We start from the raw sequence: 17,480 nt of genomic DNA on the forward strand, positions 1-17,480 counted from the left end.
TGGCACATCAGACCAGTCTTACAAGTGTGTGCTGAAGTCGCAAAAGAAGTCACAGCAGAACTTTTTGGTGCGCCTCCACCACCCCGCAGGGTCCTGGGACACTGTGCGAGAAGGGGGAGGTACTGGTTTTTTATTTTTTGTAGAGGTGGTCCCTGTCCTCCAGGAGCTTACAATCTAGCTGGGGAGACACAACTAATGCACATTTAAACAATCAGTACAATTAGCGATTACCACACTATTGACCACAACTGCGTGAGACCAGGGAAAAGCAAGATCAGTGAGGGGCTGGGGGCTCGGAGAAGGTGTTTTAGTAAAGCTGGGATTAGTTTACTAGTTGAATAGGTCCAAATCAAGTGACACATTTCTTTGTGGTAGGATGGGCTTGGGAGGGGGTGAGGTAGGGAGCAGCGGGGATGGGGAATCGAAGAGCAAAGGCAGTGAGGCGGAATGCACATGCCGTAGGCAAGGGACAGCAAGAGGGCCCACTCTGTTTCTCAAGCGAGCTCAGCCCGCCCTCCTCCTCCCTCATCCATGCCCTCCAGTCCCGCCACGCAGGCACGCAGTTGGCGCCTTCTCTGCATCGAGATTTCAGGGCTTCGGCTGGTGATGTCAGAATGTTCATTCTGCTGGCTGGTGTGTTGTGCTTGATCTCCATGGTGGGGCCTCAGGCATGGCCATGGCTGCGGGGCTCGGATGGCGCTGTCCCGACTTGGTCCAGATCAGAATGCGGTGCCTAGGCCCAGATCTCGGGGTCTGCTCCCCTACCCCCCATCCTCCCGCTGCCCGCCCCACAGTGGGAGGGGTGCGTAGGGGTTCGGAAGGGATCTGGTATCGTCGTCATTGTCGGTGCTGCTTCTCCGGGGGGCCTACCGGCCCCTCACTGACCTTGGCACGTGCCCCTCTGGCGAGAGAGCACGGGGGACCCCCCATTCCTGCGCGGCACTGGCTCCCATGCTGGCCGAGACCCACAGGAGCACCTGGTGACACGGCCGCCCAGGGCTGGGAGCTGGGGCCTCAGTTGGGGGCCCGCCGGCGCTCCCCCAGCACCTGCCGCCCGGTCCGCGACACCGTGTACGCCAGCTTCTGCAGGGAGTACCTGAACACCTGTGTGAGAGACCCAGGACCTGCTCTTAGTGGAGAGCACCCGCAGCGTGTCTGCTGCGCTGCCCTGCCCGCCCCCACCTCACCCCGCCCCCTGCCCCGCCCGCCTGTCCCATGTAGGCCGGAGAGGCGGGCGCGGGCGCAGCTTGTCCACGAGTCAGGGCAGCTGGAGCTTTTCCAACTGTGCTGAGGGCTGCATGGCGGCAAGCTGATTGGACCCACAACTTAGGTATACCTCACTTCTCGCAATGGGCTGTGTCCCTGGAGGATTTCGAAAAGCGAATCCTACCCAGTAAATGCAGCATTCCAGGAACACCTTGAAGGAAATATGCGATTCCTGTGGCAAAGGATTCCTTTAGCAGGGAATTCTCCCTGAGAAGGGTTCTTCTAGGGTAAATGATTTACCTTTCTTCTGATTTACTTCTTTTTCACACAAAGCGCTTTGCGTCTATTTGATTATTTTTTTTGTAAAGTGTTTTTCCTTTTTTGGAAGCGCTTTTTCCTCTTCCATTTTTCCTGCGAAGGGCTTTTTCCTCTAATTTTTTTTAAGTACTTTTGTCCAATTCGTTTTTTAGCTCCTTTGTCTATTTTTTTTCTGCAATGCGTTTTTTATCTAATGCATTTTTCTGTCATGTGCTTTTGTCTGATTTATTTTTCCTGCAGTGCGCGTTTTTCTCTTTTTTTCTGTGAGGCACTTTTTTCTAATTTTTTTTCCCTTAAGTACTTTTTAATTTTTTTCTGAGAAGTGCCTTTTTCTAACTTATTTTTCGCCCCACACCCGCAAGAGCTCTTATTTTTTAAGAAAATTTCCCCGCAATGCGTAATTTTTGATGGTGGAAATTTTTCGCTATTTGAGTTGTAAAGTCGTTTTGCAAACAGAGCGCCCCGCCTCCCGCCTGGGGTCGAGACAGTCTGGGTGTAGCGGGTTTGGGTTTTCTTACCGCGTCGGTCGCTAAGAGCCTCGGCGATCGTCCGCGGCGGGCGCCCGCCGCGCCCTGAGTCTTTGTTCCCGGCCGGCCGCGGGCGCACTGGGGAGGGTCTGCGCGACTAGGAGGGCGCAGGGAACGGGTGGGGCGCGTGGTGCCAGCAGGGGCACTCGGGCGGAAAGGGATCGCGGCAACTGGGAAAGGATGGGTCTGGGAGGCGGCAATCGCGACGCAGGCGGGCCGGTTCAGGGAACGCGCATCGGGATCCCCTCTCCCACCTGGACCCCCGGTACACTTACCTGTAGCAGCACGCGGAAGATGTACCAGCCGATGATGAGCAGCTCTGCCGAGGCCGCCGCCACTGCCGCCATGGTTCTAAGAGTGGTGGATAGGTGGTCGAGAGCGGGCCGCTGGTTCGCCGAGGTCCACTGATCCCTCAGAGTCCGCTGTTCGGCGCACTGCCGCAGCCGCTGTAGCGGCGTCTTAAGTATCCACCCACCACCCAAGTGCGCATGCGCCTTATTGGGGGGGGCGCATGAGAAGGGGTGGTCGGGGGCCTTCCTCATTCGCCAGGAGAGGAAAAAATAATCCATTTGCTCTTTCCACACCGACCCCCGCCTCCCGAATTCCATCTTAGCCCCTTTCTAGAAGATTCCGCTCTGCCCGCGTTTGAATTTTGGTGTAAAATATACAGGGGTACCGGGACTCCAGGGAGGGTATGGGTTGAAGGTAGAGGGTGCACACCTCTCGGTGACGGGGCACCCTCTCCCCCAGCTCCAGCCTACGAAGTCAAGGTCTAGTGATGAGTACCGCTCCGGAACCCACCCTGGGCGTGGAGGGAAAGACAAACTTGGGGAGGGGTCATCTGCCCCTTAAAGCAAAAAGGTGCCCCTTCCGGAAGCCTTGACAACACAAGCTCCTGCTCAGCACCCCTTTCCTAATATTCGATCTTTTTTAAACCCACATCCTCTGTTTTACGAAGGTCCCTGAGTAGCCATTCCCTGATTCCTCGCATGCCACATTTTAGGGCAGGGAGGAGATTAGGATCGGCAGCAGCAACAGCGACTGTTGGGAGGGCACTGCCCTCTGGGCACAAAAGCGGGAGTCTACGGGTATCTACGGTATCTACCCTGCGGGAGGGATCGGCGCCCTTTGTGCGCGCGGAAGGAATGAGCTTTCTGGAGAAGCGATAAGAACCGCACTTTGGGACGGTTTTCTGCTGGACATGTCGCTTCAACCTCTGTCTGCCCCACTCCCCCAGGCTCCGGTACGTCTGTCTCAGCCAGTGCAGTTCTTTCTACCCTTTGCACTGTGTGGCTGGAGCGTGGAGCTGGGTTTCGCTACCGCCACCAGAGGATTGTGGCTACCGCAGCTCTTCTTCCCGAGCGAGACGGGTCTCTCGCAGAGCGCCTGTCTTGGCGTGCGGGAAGACCAGAGCGCGGTCTACGGGCACACCGTGCCGGTGACCCGCCAAGAACACCTTTCTAGCAAGCTGTTTGGCGTGGGGGCCAACTGGCACTTGCCCTTATGTAGATGGAAAATTAATTTTGATTAAAAACTTATAGAAGTGAGGTTCTATATAGTGCCAGCAGCAGATGGAGATTTAAGAGATCCAGGCGTGGTCAATTTGGACACAGTAGCGTGGTGGGTTTTTTTGTTTCTACATTGACTTTCGAAGAAGTTGGCTGGTTTTGGCAAAATGAAGCTGGGCTATTTGAGAAAGACAAGTTCAGCCCAGACTGCCATCTTAAAGTATCCGGTGGTACTGCCACTGCCACTGCCACTTACTGGAGCTACGGGGATCCATTGCTTTGAGGTCACGCTCGGGGGCTCGCAGTGCTCTCCAGCTGCTTTAAGTCACTGCTTGTCCGCCTGAGCATACCTCCGTGAGAGAGACTAGATTCCGAACCTGTTCCTTACCCCTTGGGGACACAGCACGGAGCCCATGGTGGTCCTGTGGCAACCCTAGGGCGGTATTGTGGGGTCTGGGCCCCTTGAGGACGGGCCGCAGCCCCAGGAGGCGATACATGATCTCTGTTGGGCAGGGCCCAGGCAAAGCCAGTCCACTGTGCCGGACTGTGCCAGAGCCTTCCCGCCGAGCCCCAGGAGAAGCTCAGGAGAGACACCCTAGGAGGTTTCCCCACGTGGTGACTTGGAGAGGAATAGACTTCCATGGGTGGGCAGGGAGGAAAGGGCATTCACATTTGCTGTTGTTAACCATGATCCGTTTTCCCAAATAAGTATACATTCTGTTCCTGTTTTTTTTTTTTTTTTTTTGTCTGTCTGTCTGTTTTTTGTCTGTTTGTCTGTTGTGTTGACTTTTCTCTTCAGGATCCCTGCTGCCTTGGTGATCCCGGGCTGACAGCCAGAGTGCACAGCGGCTCAGCTCCTGGAGAGTGAGGGTTGAAGAAAGCGGAGGGCAGCCGTCTGCGCCCGCTGGCTCCCATTAGATCGGTTCCTGCAGCGGTGCCCGGTGGCCTTGGCGAAGGCCCTGCCCAGCAGAGATCATGTATTGCCTCCAGTGGCTGCTGCCCGTCCTCCTCATCCCCAAGCCTCTCAATCCCGCCCTGTGGTTCAGCCACTCCATGTTCATGGGCTTCTACCTGCTCAGCTTCCTCCTGGAGCGGAAGCCTTGCACTATTTGTGCCTTGGTTTTCCTGGCAGCCCTGTTCCTCATCTGCTATAGCTGCTGGGGAAACTGTTTCCTGTACCACTGCTCTGATTCCCCGCTTCCAGAATTGGCGCACGACCCTGGTGTTGTGGGCACCTAATGGCCTGCCACTTAGCTTTCCAAGGGAAGCAGAAGACGGGAGGGGAGGCATTGACATAGGTCATAAAGCATTGGAGTTTAAAATCCCGCAGCCCTGCGGGTGCCACATTCCTGACGGCGCCTTTTTGGCCTGTGATGTTTATCCTTATAATGTGAATAATGGCACTGACCAGTGCTTTTAATGTAGAGTCCTATAGTCGTGGGTGGTCTTGTGGTTGTGTGTCTGTTCCCATCTTGATTCCGGCTGGCGGGATGGCCACTCCCCTCGCCTCATTCCTGCGAGGAGTCTGCGCCCATCCTGGTCAACAGCCCTGGGGTGACCTGGACAGATAAAATACCAGTCTCATTGTCACCTCTGGGACCCCTCCTTGTCAGGGTCTCCTTCCTTCCCTTCCCACAGTGTTATTGATTACTTAATCCCTCTCCGGTTTCCCTTTAGTTCTCTTCTACCCCTTTCCTGTTTTGGGGAGCACCTGTCTAAGACAGGGCTCACTTTTGCACTTATCTCGAATTTGAAGAGATTGCTGATGCCCGAGAGCCTCGCTTTTTTGCCCTTTTACCCCCTGATCAGCAGGCTAGACAGAGACATGTCTTGACTGTTTGTTGTCCACAAATCTCCACTATTTTCTCCACTTCATTTTTCAGAAAGAAGCAACAGAGAGAGATGTTGCTCTTTCACCTGGGTATCTGGGTTCATGACTTCCCAGCCCAGCCTCACTTCCCTTGCCCTTCCTCCTGCCTGTCCTGAGGAGTGGGGCCTCATTGTGTCTCCCGTGCATGCTTTGCAGGATTGAGGTGTGGTGTGTTCACATAGATCTAGCAGTCCCCAGCTGAGTGAATGGGAGAGTACATGTGTGTTGCATAATGGCCATGATCCCCTTGATAGGTGTTCTGGATATTTTTTTGGTGAGCCTTGTGTGTGTGTGTGCGTGCGTGTGTATGTGTGTGTGTACAAACGTGTGTATTCCTTTTAATGAAGCTTTATCAAACATGTTCTGATTTTGAGGTTTAGCAGTAGCTAGTTATAGTGGGTGCCGCTGCAGTTTTTATTTAGCATGGGGATTACACAGTGACCAGCACACTGGACTCCGAGGTGGTTCAGACAAGACAGAGAAGAGCAATGGCCATCGTCCTCGCCACAGGAGCTTCTTCGTTCCTTTGCACATAGCCTGTACCTTATGAAGAATACACAAGAAAACTTTGTGACTGTCACTTGCTTTTTCCTTTTTCTGCACTTCAGTAACAAGTGTTGGCAAACAAGACTTTCTCCTGGCCCTGCCTGCTGGGGATCAGCATGATTGTCCTCCAGTCAGAACCATCCATCTTTTCTTGCCTGATGGAGGAGGGAGGTGGGCCAGGCAAAGGACAGAACTGGAGGCACTCCATCTAGGGAATGGGACCGTGGGGCCACACTTGTGAAACATTTGGACTGCTATTCTGGAGCTTTTATTTCTGGTGTGTTCGTTGCCCAGCTGTTTGAAATGTTTAATAAAGCTTTATAAACTTTACTTTGTGGTTTTATGTGGCCACAGTCCGTTTGGGTCGTGGTGTTGGGTTTCTAAGTTGGTAGGGGGCAGTGGGTAGCATGGAGAGGCTGAGTCCTTGGCGCCAGAGTACGTTAGCCTGAAAATTTGATCTACTCTCTGGAGAGCAGATGGTAAGGGTGGGGGAGGGGCAGAAGGGGGCAGGCCAGGCGATGAGCAGGAGGGAGTCTGAAAGTTTTCAGAGATGAGACATTCGTGTTTCTCAGCTCCCATGGCTTTCCGCCTGAAACTATGTCCCTCCATAGGAGATTTGAGTAACTGATCTCTTGACAAACAACTTAAGACAGCTAGAGCTATAATCATCAAGGATTTTTATGGTGCTGCTTTTGAAGTAAAAATAAAATGAAACCCCTCATGGCATTTCAAGTGGAAAAATAAATAAGGCTGGCCATCCAACCGGGGGGCTTAGGGCGATGGCTGGAAGAGTGAGAGTGGTATGGTTCCATATCATCGATGCGCACGTGCTCCAGTGGCCCTGACCTTTGAGACAGTGCGGGGTAGCTTGTCAGGACCCTATACTGGGTGTCCACTTCTGAATCTCTGCTCCTTTCTTCTAGAAAGCACAACAGGAGCACAACCTGTCTAAGGCACAGGTCTCTTGTGAGAGAATTTATTGAAATGACAGTTGTGAAAGGACTTTGGTAATTTCATAGAAAGTCACCTGCTTTACCTAGATTTTTACTTCATTGCCATAAAGCTGTGTGTAGTTTTCTCCTAATCTTTTAAATCTCCCTATCGGTTTATCCGCTTTTTCATTCCTAGCATTGCTTATTGGTGCTTTTTCTTTTCTTCATCAAACTTTGCCAAAGATTTGTCTATTTTAGAGGTATTTTCAAAGAACCAAACTTCTCTTAATCACATTTGCAGAGAATTTTTCCTATTTGACTATTTTTTGCTTTTATCTCTGAATCTTTCTTTTCTGGCTCTATTTTGTGGTTCCACAAAATCTTCATAAGCTTAGGAGTCATACACATGGAAGGGATGGTTTGTTTAGCAAACATTGAGACCTTGTATACTAGGCTTACTGAGGATTTCAGGGGCAAGACCCAGGCCTGACATGCCAGGAACTCATGATTCTCTAGCCTAGTGGGAAGACTTAAGAAAACAGACTATTGCAAATTCCAAAAACAAAACAAACAAATAAGGCTTTTGTGGCCCCATTCTCCTGTGGAGACACCTGGATGATAAATGAAGCCAAGATTATTGCTTATCTTGCTCTCCCTCAGAAAGCAACTTTCTGTCTTAGGTCAAGCCTGCTTAGGAGTCACAAACGGACCTCCCTCCAAAAGATTTGTGGCCCTTTCCAGCAGGGAGCTTGCAGCCTACCCCCTCCCAAAGTGACTGCCAGTTAAGCATTCTGTCTACCCAACTGCTTTCTGCCTTGTCAAGGCAGTACCATCAGCACCCCACCCCCTGGCTTCCTGGTCATTGCTTGCGTTTCAGGAAAGTGAAAAGTAGATACTTCTTCTGGAAAAGAGTAGGGGTACCCAGGCTTATAAAAGTTACATGCTGCAATAACATTGGTCACTGTGGTGCAGTGTGAAAATGGTTGCTCAGATGATGCTCAGTAACCACAAGACGCCATGAGGCCTAAGCCCAGGCTTCTTTAGGAACTGCCCCCTGCCCTGCTCTGGGCCTTAGTTTCCTTATAGAGAAAACGTGGTCTTTGGAGCAAATACAGTCTTTCTCTTGGTATATTGGGAAAGGGACTCAAACATTGGACGGGAGTGGATACAGAGGACAGTCTAGGATCAAAGAACCCTGAGATGTGAGACTTTAGGGAGCCCTAGACTTTATGCCCTTGCCTTTGTGACCTCACTTGAGTCTCAGTTTCCTCACCTGTAAAATGGAGATCATGACACCCACCATAACATCTGTCTCAAGGCGAAGACTCCATAAGTTTTATTCTATGGCCTCCCACCACTGGCCCTTAAGAGGCTCAAGCCTCTTAGGGATGCTATCTGATCATCCAACTTGCTCACTCATTCATGCAAGGAGTATTTGCCAGGCCCTGTGCCAAGCTCTAAGAATCTGAGGCAGAGTAAGACCTTGCCCTCCTTGAGTTCAGATCAACAGGAGGGAGGGCACTGAGGCAGTCTTGTAGGCAGATAATTACAATACCGTGTTATCAAGGCTGAATTGGAGTTAGATGAGAGATCATTTGGGAGGGCATATGTCAGCACCTTAGTGTGAATTCCCTGAATTATTTTTTACATCTGGAATTATGATATCCTGAAAGGGAGAGGAACCCCAAGGCATAGCTTTTTCCTGGGAGGCCAATGCCCTGGTTTCAAATCCCTGCTTGACCAACAGCTTGTCCAGTGACCCTCTGTAGATATTTCTTCCTTAGGGATAATCCCTGTCTGTCCAGCCTCCTGCCCATGAAGAACCAGCGCAGGGATGTGCTTGGAGTGCTTTGTCAGATACAAGCTGGACATGACCCTTTTCCAAGGACTAATCCTCTCGGTGCTTCTGACCTCTCACTTCCTTTTTTCCTGGATGGCTTGTGGAGAGGCTGCACTTGGGCAGCTTACCAACACTCTGGCAACCCCCTGCCCCACACTGTTGGTGGCCCTCCAAGGAAGAGTCAGGGATACGAGAGCTAAGACCCTGGGGCTGATACCCACCCATTTCTTGGCTGACCTTGCTCTCCTCTGCTCTCTTGTCTCCAGGCCTCTGTTTCCTCATCTAAAAGCCAAGGAGGGAGTGGGAACAGGAGTCTTTAATGTTGCCAAAGCCATCTTCTGTGAAACTGTAGTGAACTTGATCCTTTTTACTGTAGTCTTAGAGATATTAGTTGGAAGAAAGTGTGTTAAGACAGTCAGGTGTTTTAATCACACGATTTTTTGCATTGAGAATACACTTTAAGCCTCTTGAATACAGAACTGTCGAGAATCTTAGAGCCATGGCAGACTTGGAAGGGTCTATGAGGGAGGAAGCCTTCGGTGGCTTCCTGTTTGGCCTGTTGTTCCAACTCCTTAGCTTGACCATCAGGGCCCTACACAACACTTGAGGGCAAGGGCTTGGTCTTTGTCCCTTGACCAGGCTCAGAACCTGCCTGACCAGGCCTGGCACAGTACATGCTGGTTGACTGCCCATGTGGGTGGATGGATGGATGATGGATGGTTCAGTCAGTCAATCAATCTTGACTCCCTAAGTAGTTGGGTGACCAAGTCTTTCCTAGGAAGAGAGGAAGTCAGTTTTCCTCCTTAGCTTTCTCTTGGCAACACTTCAGATTATTTTCCAACCTACAGACTAATGTTTGGAACAAAGTTATGACAGGGAGGAACTTTGTAAAAAGGCTGCATAGCCTAGGCTCCTCACTGTGGTAATGTTCCACATGCAGTTCAAGAGTGGCCCAGCCAGATGGTGGATACACTTTAAGACCTGGATGTAGGTGGGTCCCCAACTTGCTTGTAGGCTGACAGGGTTTCCTCTTTTCCCCTCTCTCCACCTATCCCCCACCCCAGCTCCAGCATATGTGGGACTTCCCAGACATTTCTACTTTTCTGAGAGCCTGCCTGTACCCTGGCAAGCGGGTGAGCGAGCAGGAGTACAGGGCACAGACCACTGCTCTGTTTCACAGAAAGCCTGCTGAAGTTCAAGGGTTCTCAGCTAGGCCAGGCTGGCCCTTAATTCCTGAGCTCTGACCACAAACTGGTTAGTCCTCTGTATTGCTCATTTTTTTCCATCATAGATTGTGAGCATCCTTTTTAGGGTTACAGTCTCAGAACTCTCTCCCCACACTCCACTCTACTACAACACACACCCATGTGAGCACATATGACTGAGCTTCAAGTTCTTCCTATGACCCCATTCCTTCAGACTGCTTTGAGGAAAGACCCAGCCTCAGTCCAGACTCTAGACTCTTCAGCTGTGATTTACTGGCACTGTGGGGGGGTAGGCTACTGCTCATGGATGGGCTGGGCTGTGTGGGGGCTAATTTTTGGTGGTTGGTTTTTTTGGTTTTGTTTGTTTTTACTTACAGGTCAAACATGAACCAGTTCTTATTTCAGCATTTTGAGCTCTTTTTATGATTGCCATATGGTTCCATTTTTTACTGACTAGAATGTCAGGAACTAGGCACCACAGGCACACTACACACACCACAGCTACTGCAACTAATGACCCTCATGGCCATGTTCTCCTAATAGTCTTTGTGTGCAGCAGTGAGTAATGTTCTGAGCCAGGAGGATTGGACTGGGCCTCCTTTTCCCTGGTCATGGCAATACCACACCTCTAGTCTGTGAGTAAAAAAACAAAAAAACAAAAAAAACAAAACCTAACCCATTGCTATCAAGTCAATTCCAACTCATAGTGACCCTACAGGAGAGAGAAGAACTGCCCCATAGGGTTTCCAAAGAGTGGCTGGTGTATTTGAACAGGTGACTTTCTGGTTAGCAGCCAAATGCTTAACCACTGTATCACCAGGGCCCCTAGTCCTGTGAAGTCTACCTTTTAATCTTTCCCATGTTCACCTCCTTTTAATTTGGATCTAATCATCTCTTACTGGACAGTTGCACAAGATGTCTCTTTGCTTCCAGTCCTGTTTCTTTCAACCCAGTGTTGAATGGCCACCAGTTGGTCTTCCTAACCAGTGAAGGTCACATTCTGTGGCTCCTAGCTTAACTTTTGTCCTTCTCCATTGGCCAGAGGATGCAGTTCTCTCTGTTAATGGAACAGTCAAGTGTTTCACTGTCTGGTTCCCACCTACCCCTGTGTGCTCTGACTCTGCTGCCCCAAGCACCCAGCCAGATGAGTTTAGCTGTCCTTCCCTGAAGAGGTGGCTCCTTTCACATGTGAGTGAAGGAGATTGCCTAAAGGAGGGGGGTGGTCAAGGAGGAGGGCTTTGAGAAAGAATTTGAGGTCTCCAGCGGCAGCCACTGCCAACAAGAGGACCAAGAAGGGGCCATTGGGTTGGCCAGTTAGGAGCTCTTATCGTCATCCTTCTTGGGGACAACTGAGTGGTAGAGGCACACATCACATCATCACAGAGAGAGGAGAGAATGAGATGGAGAAGCAGAGGTAAGAGAGGCAGATTGCTCCTTCCAACCACGAAGGGAAGGAGGGAGATGGAGAAGTGGAAGTGACCTGTTTGGATTGTCCTTTTTTTTTTTTTTATTATTTAGCTAATATTTGACAAGTGCTTTTTCTGGATCAGGCACTGTACTGAGCATTTTAATAGCAATATCTCCCTGAAACCTCACACAGCTTCCTAAGGTTGGCACGGTTATGCTCACTATACAGTAGAGGTTCCAAAGATGAAGCTACTTACCCAAGATGAGTGGCTGAGCTGGGATTTGCACCTCATTCCATTGCCCTCCAGAGCCTCACTTTAACCACTATCCTTATCCTCCCTGCATTGAAAGGAAGGAGTGAGGTGGAGGGCTTCTGAGGGCTAGAGAGCCATTAGGGTGGAGGCACAAGGGAAGTTACTGGGGGTTAGATAGGACTTGGGGACTGGAACACATCACTGTTCAAAAGAGAAGGGGCCAGGGAAGAAAGAGACTGGCTATTTTAAAAAGTCAAATAGGAGATGTGAGCTCATTAAAAACCAGGGGGGGAAGGAATTGAATATTTGGCAAGTATCTGAGTGGGGGATCCCCTCTAAACTCAAAAGCAATGAAATGACATCAAGAAGGGAAAGACTAACAGAAAACAGGGACAGGTGATGGCTCATGTCCCAAGATGCCTGGAGTGGAGTGGATTGGATGGATAGGTTGAGGGTAGCCTTGGACAGCAAGCATGCAACAGACACCCACCCAAACCTGGAGGCTTAGCACTGGTGAATGACCTCGTCTGTCCCCACGCTCTCACAGGTGTACCTGGGAGGTGCTGGATAAATATTTGCTGATGTGAAATAGATGTCTGAAATAGGAAATCAGCTTAGAGAGGAAAACACCAGTGTTAAGCTATAGATGATAGAAGTGGGCAGAGTCCCATCCTTTGGCCAATTAGGTGGGGCTCTCTAGGGTATTCAGACTTGATGTCTACATGGTGGTTGGGACTAAGATGACCAACCCCTCCCCTATGGGCACAGTTCTGCATAGTTTGCAAGGATTCTTTTTTTGGGGGGGGGTCTCACACACAGAATTACCCATTTGGGGTTGAGATTTGAGGACTCCTATAGACTTACCCAAATTGACTCGACGGCAACTGGTAACTGGTACTCCAGTCTATAGGGTGAGTTCAGTTCCATCACTTTGGATTCTCTCAACATCCCCCTGAAGCAAGCAGAGCAAGGATGATTATTCCCATTTTTTAGAAGGGAGAACAAAGCCCCAGTGGTCTCCCAGCTAGAACAGGCAGAACTAGGCCTATCTCCCTCTGAATCCAGCAAATCCTTTACATAACATGTGGCTTCTCTGAACAACATACAAGTTTGCTGTGTAATTTTTTTTTAGAACTTAGGGCTCCAAATATTTATATGATCAAGAGTAGGTGGACAAAGTCTCAGTGATGATTCCTCCCAGCAAGGATGACTTTCCACTCACTTGCTATGTGATTGTGAGTCACTCACTCACTGGGCCTCAGTTTCCCATTCTGGAAAATGAGGTAGTTGAACTAGATAATCCTCGAGGTCCTTTCCAGTTCTAGCATCACCCTCAGTTGCTCTGGTGTCCAGAGCAATGATCAGACACAGGGCATGGTGACCTTAGGCTCTGAGTCAAGTCCACATCATGGAACATGGAGGAATCACGGTGATGGCCACAGCCCACTGGAAGATGAATGTGGCAGGAACTTGCTGAGACAATTTTTCTGCTGATGGGGAAATGTTCTGGCAGAGTCTATGCAGGTAAGTCGATGTAGGGGAGGGGTAGAGTTGGGCTCTCCCATTCCTTCTACCCCTGAGTAATGTTTCCTTGCAGGATCAGGTGAAATCTTCAGGACTGGTGAGTGCTAACTGGATTTAGCATTCATATTGGCAAAGTAGATAAACCATCTGTCCATATACTGTGCTGGTAGGGCTTCCAGAAAGGCTTTCTGCTTCCACCCTTCAAATGTCGCCCTGTATTTCATGTTACTGTGCCTGGAGTCATACCTTCCTTTAGGCTTCCAGTTCCCTGTCTAGGTGGCATATTCTCTGAGAAGTTTGTGGCCATCATGCCATAATTAGCCAGGAATAGTGTTGCTCAGAGTTGGGAACAGGGCGGTGGGGTAGGGGGGGATATTATCCAAAAATGGGGCTCTGCTTGTGGATTCACTGTTCACTAGAAAAAATTAATAATCCATTTCCAGCCTCACCTCAGAGCATACATCCAAATTCAAAAATTATATTTAAAGGTCAAAAAGGAGATAGGAACCCATCAAAATAAATAAATAAAAACCAGGGAGAGGAGAAATCGAATAGTTAACACGTGTCTGAATGAGGTACCATCTCCAAGCTAAAAATCAACAAACTAACATCAAAAGGCAAAGGCCAATCAATTTGACTACATCAAAATTAAATATTTCCAAAGTCAAATAATATCACAAACAGAACTAAAAAACAGACTAAGTAAAATATTTGCAGATCTACAATGTGTAAAGAACACATGTAAAACTTTAAACCAAGAGTAATAGCCCCATAGATAAGTGTGTAAGTCACCTAAACAGAGTTTACAGAAGAGGAAATGCAATTGGCTAAAAAATTTTTTTTGAGAAATGATTAACTTCACTAATAACCAAAGATCAATGATGAAAAGCAATAGGGAAATATAAGTTTTCACCAGCAAATTAGAAAAAAAAAAAGTTTGAGAATAACTAATGCTGATTGTGATATTAGCATACAGTAGAGCAGACAACTGTTAATGCACTGCCAGGGGAAATGTAAATTCATGTAAACTTTTTTTGGCAAGTAATATGGTAGCCAGAGAGAAGGAAAGAGATGAAAGTTTCAAGAAAGGACAAACTACCCATATATTTATACACTTATTGAGTATCTACTTTGTGTCAAGTGTGAAAAATATGAAGATAACTAAGGTATGATCCCTTATCTTAAGCATACAAAGAGGTAAGAAAGACACACAAACAGATACTCAAATGATATATAGTAAGTAGAAGGCCAGAGATATGCTTGGAACATGGGAGTATATGGCTGCAGGAGCCAGTGGTATGGATATGTAGCTTTATAGGAACATCCAGGAAGGTTTCTAGAAGAGGTGGCTGGATGAGTAGGAGTTATTTAGGTAGATGGACCAGCATGGGCAAAGACAGAGATGAGAAGCATCATGGGTGAACTTGTAGACAGTTCAGGTTGCTGAAGCACGGAATAAGAGGTAGGGAATGGTGGGGGCCAAAGATGGAGGAGGCAGGATCAGATCAGAAAGTGCAATATGCGTCCATTGAAGAGGTTTTGTCTTTTTCTTCTTGCTAACAGAGTCACGGAAGCATTTTGAGCAGGCAGGTGCCATAGTAAGATTTCTGTTTTAGGATGATCACTCTGGTTGCTTGGAGAAATGTAGAGATGTGAGGACCTTGGGGAAGTGATTGCCTTGATTGAGGTAGAGAAGGCAAGGTCTGAATTCGGGTAGGGACAAAGGGGATAGAAAGAAGTGGTCAGATTCAGGAGGTAAAATTAGGAGTATCTAGTGACTGACTGGTTGCTAGAGTTAAGAAGGACAGTCAAAGATGCCTTCCCTGTTTCTAGCTTGGGTGACTGGGTAGGTGGGAGAGCACCAGCAGAAAGGGTAGGTTTGGGTGCTGGAGGAGGATTGTTGTGCTCAGTTTTGGAGATGTTGAGTCAAGGTTGAGGTGACTCACAGGGCGCTAGATAGAGGGTCTGGATCCCAGCAGGAGATCTGAACAAGAGATTTAGGTTGTGACTGGTGGTGACTGGGCTCGAGTGAGCTGGCCCTGGCAGAATGTGCAGCTGAGAAGAGAAAGGGGGTCCAGGACAGAGAACCCTTTCCCTATTTAGGGGTGGGCAGAGAGAAAAGGGAGCCCGCAAAGGCAAAAAAGTCAGAGAGATGTAGAAAAAGCACCTGGAGTCTCTGCTGTTATGAAAACTCAAGGTTGTGGAGCTTTTTTTTCTTTTTTTTTTTAAGGAGAGAGGAATCAACAGACAAAAGAGAAAGGCTGGTTAGATAAGACTGACAGCCCACTGACTGTGGCAATTGGGGGCCACTAAATCTTCAGCAAGAGCAGTTTCCTATGAGAGATGAAGCAGAAGCCCCCTCAAGGTGGGCAGAGGAAAATGAAAGGATAAGGAAAGGTAGGCAGCATGGAGAGTTTGGAACACGAGGAGAAACTGCTAGAGTGACAATTGGGGCTAAGGGAGAATTTCTGAGCTATGTTGAGAGGAGATAAGGATAGGCATGTTAGGAGAGAGGTCAATAGGGCTGTAACCAGAAATCCTTCTATCTATAAATCTATAAACGACAAGGGTGATAAAGAAGGAAAATGTCCATTGGTGACCTTGACTAGAGCAGTTGTCAGGTAGGGAATTATATATGCTAGTTTGAAGCTCACAAAGGAAGTGTGGGCATCTTGCAACAGGGATAGAGAACTAGGGATAACCTTAAAGAAGGTGCACAGTTCATGGGAACAGGGCCAGAGACCGAGCCAGGACTGACATTTTAGGGATGGATACAGGAAGAGGATCCTACTGAGGAGACTGAGAAGTAGGAGCCTAAGAAGAAGACCAAGAGAGTAAGGGTCCCTCTCAGAAGCCTAGGGAGGAGAGAGTTTCCAGGGCAGAGTAGCTAATGGTGGGCCATGAGCACAGAGGTCAGGGGAGATAAGGGCTTATTGACCTTTGGGGACCTTTGCTACAGAGGCTTCAGGGGATGGGTCAGAAGCTCAGCTGAGTGGGGCATGATCTAGTGTGGCTGAAAAAGCAGGAGGTTTTCGAAAAGGGGAAGCTGGAGGGGACAGCAGGGCCCAGGAAGGCTGTACAAGCATGAGTTTGAAGAGCAGGGACAGGTAGTAAAAGGAGCCCTGGAGTGGTGGGATTAAGTGTGAAGGTGAAGGGATTAGTCATATTGGCTGGAAAGGGACAAAATTAAATAATTTACATTTTACCAGGTAACCTGATCTCCATGTTCTTCTGGGGCTTTTTCTGTGACCTCTGTGTACTGACTACAGCTCTAATTAGCAGTGGTTTTATCCTACCGCGTGTTTGGGGCCATGTCTTATTTGTTTTTGTACCTTTCGGCACCTAGCAACAAGCAGTGAGCTAGGTCGGGACAGAATAACTGTTTTCTGCTTAAAATCACATGTCTGAAATGGAGGCTCAGAAATCTTATTGCCACAAAGACTTTGTTACAACTCCCAAGGAATCAACAGGCAAGGAAGTAAAAGTCAACTTTGAGCCTTAGATGGCACAAATATTGGGTGGGGTAGGGTGGTCACGCTTCATCACTTAAGAATTTTATGTATGTGGTACTCCTGCATGTGAGGTTGTCTGGATCTCAGAAAATGTACTCTGCACATGAGGAAGAACTAGGAAGATCTCGCCCCTCGCCCCGCCCCCCCCCCGGCAGTGCAGCCACCACTCTTTATAGTTTATACAGTAGGGTCATGGCCCTTGTCTCATCTGGTCATTATAACCCCATCCTCCTGCCCCTGGGGAGACAGACAGCCATCATTAACCCCATTTCACAGGGAAAGTAACAGACCTAGAGAGGCAGGGACGGAGGGAGGGAATGGTGAGAAATAAAGTGAGTGGAAACTGACTGGGTCACAGTCTTGAATGCTACATTCAGGGTCTTGGTAGCAGTTCTGCCTGGTAGTGTCTCCTAGACATCGAATAATTCTAACTGTTTCTTCCATATTTGGATAGAAGTCAAAGTCTAGAGAGAGCACCTTGGTCTAACTGGCTGAGCTCAGGCCTCATGTCACCCCCCTGAGGCAGAGAGAACTGTTAAGTAGTCTGGCCATGGTCCAGATAAGAGAAGGATAGGCCTGAACTAACCAATGGGGGTGGAGAGTAATAGATCAGAAGCTTATAGTAGATAAAAATCAGACATATTTCATGATTGATTGATTGGCTCTTGGGGTGAGAGAAGGTAGAGCCAAGGGTGACCCCCATATGTCTTCAGTAGATGGTGGAGAGGCCCTTGGAATGGGGGACACAGCATGGGGAGCCAGTTTGAGAGGGAGGACAGTGGGCTCAGATACAGCCAAGGGATCAGGGGCACAGTCATGTGCGACCCAGCA

The 17,480-nt window shown here is 48.9% G+C and overlaps 2 protein-coding genes across 6 annotated transcripts in view; one reads left to right on the top strand and one right to left on the bottom strand.

The window, feature by feature from the left end:
• BLCAP (BLCAP apoptosis inducing factor) overlaps nt 1-17,480 on the top strand; it is a 69,313-nt gene that overhangs the window by 4,433 nt on the left and 47,400 nt on the right. The window contains exon 2 of one of the 3 annotated variants that reach the window (XM_004370358.1): nt 4,359-6,305. The exons of the other annotated variants lie outside the window; for them this stretch is intronic. Coding sequence (XP_004370415.1) covers nt 4,535-4,798 — 264 coding nt within the window. The 5' untranslated portion in view covers nt 4,359-4,534 and the 3' untranslated portion in view covers nt 4,799-6,305. Of the gene's footprint in view, nt 1-4,358; nt 6,306-17,480 lie in introns of those variants that run through there. 3 annotated transcript variants of the gene reach the window in all.
• On the bottom strand, nt 466-4,362 carry NNAT (neuronatin). 3 transcript variants are annotated; one of them, XM_023724763.1, is made up of 3 exons: nt 2,327-4,362; nt 1,342-1,417; nt 466-1,104 (listed from the first exon to the last, which is right to left on the bottom strand). In XM_023724763.1, exons 1-3 carry the CDS (start codon nt 2,657-2,659, stop codon nt 878-880), a joined length of 636 nt encoding a protein of 211 aa, XP_023580531.1. In that variant the 5' UTR covers nt 2,660-4,362; the 3' UTR covers nt 466-877. The 3 variants fall into 3 exon arrangements, with proteins under 3 accessions (XP_023580531.1, XP_004370413.2, XP_004370414.2); XM_004370356.2 differs by having other exon boundaries at nt 947-1,104; nt 1,337-1,417; XM_004370357.2 differs by lacking the exon at nt 1,342-1,417 and having other exon boundaries at nt 947-1,104.

This window comes from Trichechus manatus, unplaced genomic scaffold, assembly GCF_000243295.1.
Source record: "Trichechus manatus latirostris isolate Lorelei unplaced genomic scaffold, TriManLat1.0 scaffold00008, whole genome shotgun sequence".
In the NCBI taxonomy this organism is placed as follows: domain Eukaryota; kingdom Metazoa; phylum Chordata; class Mammalia; order Sirenia; family Trichechidae; genus Trichechus; species Trichechus manatus.